Source organism: Phragmites australis, chromosome 7 (assembly GCF_958298935.1).
Source record: "Phragmites australis chromosome 7, lpPhrAust1.1, whole genome shotgun sequence".
Classification (NCBI taxonomy): domain Eukaryota; kingdom Viridiplantae; phylum Streptophyta; class Magnoliopsida; order Poales; family Poaceae; genus Phragmites; species Phragmites australis.
This window is the reverse complement of record NC_084927.1, coordinates 29340787-29345312: the sequence shown is the minus strand read 5'-3', so window position 1 is coordinate 29345312 and position 4526 is coordinate 29340787. Positions and strand designations below refer to the sequence as shown.

General features: G+C 45.0%; 1 protein-coding gene across 1 annotated transcript; it reads left to right on the top strand.

Annotated features, from left to right (window-relative positions):
* The first annotated feature begins 2852 nt into the window (after nucleotides 1-2852).
* Nucleotides 2853-4040, top strand: LOC133924620 (GEM-like protein 4). The gene is made up of 2 exons (XM_062370239.1): nucleotides 2853-3210; nucleotides 3327-4040. Exons 1-2 carry the CDS (start codon nucleotides 3021-3023, stop codon nucleotides 3776-3778), a joined length of 642 nt encoding a protein of 213 aa, XP_062226223.1. The 5' UTR covers nucleotides 2853-3020; the 3' UTR covers nucleotides 3779-4040.
* The last annotated feature ends 486 nt before the right edge of the window (nucleotides 4041-4526 follow it).

Here is a 4526-nt window from a genome sequence, read left to right as displayed (position 1 = left end):
TATGTTTTTGATCTAAACATCTGTCTGTATCACCTGATCGTGGTCATGACTACTGTTCATTGGCCCGGGTATACTGTTCACTGATCAGGGGAGTATTGTTTATCTTATCGGAGGCACTGTTTATCTAATCGGAGGTATTGTTTATTTGATCGGAGGTGTTGTTTATCTGATCGAAAGTATTGTTCATCTGATTGGATGTACTGTTCATCTGATCGGAAGTACGGCTCATCTGACCAAAAGTACTGATCATTACAGTAACTACTATAAATATCAAATCTTATTATCAACACTATCTCGCTACTTTCCATCACTTTCTGATTGTATTTTCTCAGTCGTACGAAACCTGAATAGAAATTTTCATTAGCCCTCACGGGTACTTATCTTATCAAGATAGTTTATCTGTATTGAGATTCGGATTAAAAGATGTGGTTGAAAAAAAAATCATATGGTAAATAAAGGGATCATAAGATGAATGAATATTAAACGGAAAATGAATAGATAGGATTAGGCTTGCGTGCATAAACCCACGTGGACTTGCAATTCCCCTTTTAGGCCTTTACACTGCCTTTTTTACCATGCACCCCTTGAAACAAAGACATTATTCCAATATTCAAATGTTGGAGAGGAAAGGTAAGCGTAAATGCAGTGGTTTGTGCGATTGCTCTAGAGCCACCTTGAGCTCACTGGTTTAGAAAAAGAACAGCAGTGGTTTGTGCGATTGCTCTAGAGCCACCTTGAGCTCACTGGTTTAGAAAAAGAACAGCAAGAGAGGTCGTCAATGTTTGAATCGACAACGAATCGGAAGTGCGTGTCCTATGGTCAATTCCACATGCAAGTTTAATATCCAGCTGGTTTGATTTTTGTGCCCCAGCTCAAAGTGAGATACTAGTGTTTCTTCCACAGAGTTCCATATGCAGAGCACTTAATCAATTCAAAGAAAATATGCAGAGCACTAGCACTTACGGCTACAAGCAGCTGAATGCATTTCGTGTGTGCTGTCATTTTGATCATCGGATAAGTCATAGTAACAGTGAAAGCTTATCCTTTCCTCGACCTGAAATTTCTCAAGGAGTACTATATCTGTTTCGTGGCATGCACTCGTTCATTTGGGACGCTGAAAGCATGGTCCAGTTTCAGTATTTCACACCTTACACACGCTGCTTTCGGCTCCGACACTAATAAACTAGGTACTAGTAACTAACCCTGTGACACTATGTGCACACACGTTTTTCTACATCCGAATCCCTTATCCATTCAACGTCGCGACAAAAAAAATATTCCACCGGTGCTCGAGTACATTCCCCGATTTTCGTGCCGTTCTCTTTGCGCCGTAAGCCCACAACCCTTTGGCCACTTTGAGGTCTTGTTTGTTTCGAATTATAGAAGTTGAATTCTAATTAAAATCTAAAAGTTGTATTATGATCATAATCTAAAAGCTGAAACAAACAGCTGGTTGGAAAAGTTGGATTGTTACAATCCAACATCCAGATTGTAACAATCCAGCAATCTGCCTTCCACCAGATTATAACAATCCACAATCCAGCTTTTACAATCCAGATTTTACAATCCAGTTTTTTACGATCCACAATCTATAAGCTGTTTTTCACAATCTACAGCTGAAACAAACAGGACCTGAGGCTATTTGGCACAGATTTAGATTTTGAATTTTTTTAGCTAATTATATCTAATTTTAAGAAAATTAGGAGATGAAATTGTTGATAGATTAGAGGTATTTAGTTAAATTATTTGATTTTTATATTAAAAAATATTAAATTATTTTATTTTACTATAAAACTTTATATTAGTATAAATATCAGATATGGAGCTATACCAAACGAAATCTTTTAATTAAGGTCAATACATGCAAAGCCATATCGAACTTATCCATTTTGACCTTTCGAAGCCACCACGAAAATCCGATCGATCTCGACACCGCATATACCCAAAAGCGAGACATATACAATCCAAATTAGATGGCTTAGCATATCTGCCGGATCGCATCGTCACTGACAGGGAAGCCTGTCGACGAATACGCAGGCGCTTGAATCAGCTGGCGCGTGGAACTGAACTGTTTACCTGAAAGCTCGTGATTTTTGTGGATGAAAATGATAGCCAGGCGAACGAGGCATCGGTTAGCCCGGCTGGCTCGATCGCCGCCGGCGACCAACCCACACGATTGGATCGCTGCTGTCAATTTGGCAGTCGGCGGATGGTTTCTCGCTCGCGGATGACTCGGCGCGGAGTCGGATGCGACGCTGACTCAGACCACCGTGGGCGCGAAGAAAAGCGGGGCGAAAGTGAAAAGAAAAGGGACCGTGGTGACCGAACGTGTGACGGTGTCTTCCATGCACGCGCGAACCTTCGTCGTGGTGATCCATCTGTTTCCACGTCACCCCCGGCGTCAATAAGCAAACGAATGTTCAGGTAAACGCCAAGCACTAATCCAACAATTTTGGAGGCGTCAGGTAATTACACCAGTCCTGTTATTTTGCGATTCGGAACCTAGTCATAAGAATTTCAGAATCTTGCCCGCAAAAAAAGTATTTCAGATCCCAAACTGCATGCATGCACGTAACAGGTTGGACGAATGTGCCATGGTCCCTCTGCACAAATGGATGCCACTCATGGCACATGAACAGAGTTGCAGAGGGGCCCTCGCACATGCAGGACGGCATTAGGTAGGCGTCCAAACTACACATAGGAAATCCTCTCTTATCCTCAATTCCTCATGGGAGATGATGACTGTTCCATTCAAAAGCGAGTTGGCTAGCTACCCAACTTTTTGATCGCTGTGAAGGAGAAAAATATTACTCGCTTGACAGGTTCCGAGCTTATAAAAGACACCCTCGTCTTCCCATTTGGAGCACGGAGCTCGAGCAGCAACCCCACGTCCCCACCCACGCACAACAACCAGCCACCCACCGCTCGCCAACAACCTCCTCAGACAGAGGCCGGAAGCTAAGGCGCAAACCGTGCAAGCAAGAGAAGTCTTCGATTCCTCGTCGCATCGAGCAAGAGAGATGGAGAAGGCAGGGCATGAGCATGTGATCGGCATCCCAGTGAGCAACAGGGCGTTCGGAATTGAGGAGCCGGACTTCCCGAGGGAAGGGGCTGCCTACCACGGCGACGCGAAGAACCCAATCACAGCGGGGCGTGCTGGGAAATTGGGCAGGACCGGAGACAGGGTTGCCCAAGGCCTGAAAGAACATGGTATGTTCTTCACCAACCCATCTTGAATTGCACCTATCATGCTTGGCCATTTTTGCCGTTCATTGATTTAGTTCCTGAATTCGAGACTGAACGTATCCTTCCTTGATGATTTGCAGTGACTCTCGGGCCAAAACTGTACGAGACCGTGAAGGGCAAGCTGTCGCTGGGCGCAAGAATCCTCCAGGCAGGTGGCGTGGAGAAGGTCTTCCGCCGGTGGTTCCTCGTCGAGAAGGGCGAGAAGCTCCTCAAGGCCTCGCAGTGCTACCTGTCCACCACCGCCGGCCCGATCGCCGGCATGCTCTTCGTATCGACGGAAAAGATCGCCTTCCGGAGCGACCGGTCGCTGGCGCTGACCTCCCCTAAGGGCGACACGGTGCGGGTGCCGTACAAGGTCGCCATCCCGCTGAGGAGGGTCAAGACGGCGAAGCCGAGTGAGAACAAGCACCGGCCGGAGCAGAAGTACGTGCAGGTGGTGACGGACGACGGCTTCGAGTTCTGGTTCATGGGGTTCGTCAGCTACCAGGTGTCCCTGCAGCAACTGGAGAAGGCCATCGCGCAGTCGCAGTGATCTGAAACGTTGTGTCCGTCAGTTCGATCGGTCGGGCGTTGTGTTCGCAGTCGGGTTAAACTGTTGTGCATATGTAGCAGGCTTTCAATTTCTTGGTGGATTGCTTGGAGTTTTTGGAATTGGAGCAAGTCCGGTATACTCGATAGGAGCAAATTTAGGTTAAGAATTTGTGATGTTCGGTAATTCTGCTATGGCGCCACGGCAAAAGCGGCTCATATGCGATTTACGTATGGAATGAAAAAAAATCGAAATGTTTGTGCAACTCCTAAATTGTGAACTGAGTTGTGATCTAACTTTTACTTTGTGGTACTGATCGTACTTGTTGGTTTAATTTGTTTTTTTTTGCAACTTTTAACGGATGTATATATGCTAATTCCCTTTCTCATCCCCCCCCCCCCCACCCCAACTTGTTATAGCTATGGTAGCAAAATTGCATATCTTGCAGTCGAAAACTAGTTGTGAATGAGATCATCGTAGGAACTAAGTGTTCTTTCAAAATTACCAGATTATCTGTGGACATAGAGGCCGGATATGTTACATGAATGTGCAAAATTTTAAGAGCAAACATTCAAACTCGCTTGCATTACGGAGAAACAATAGAAGAAGGAAAACATAACCATCATAGTGATTCCCTTTAGTTGTTGTCGTCCCCCGGAATGTAATGACCTTAAATTTTGGGTGCTAATAATATAGATATTCCTCTTCTGCATCAGCGAATAATTTGGTACGTAATAAACTTTAGAGACTC

Coding starts and splice junctions, on each gene's coding strand:
- LOC133924620 (XM_062370239.1), top strand. CDS start 3,021: ATGGAGAAGGCAGGGCATGAGCATGTGATCGGCATCCCAGTGAGCAAC. Junction 3,211..3,326: donor CCAAGGCCTGAAAGAACATG/GTATGTTCTTCA, acceptor GATGATTTGCAG/TGACTCTCGGGCCAAAACTG.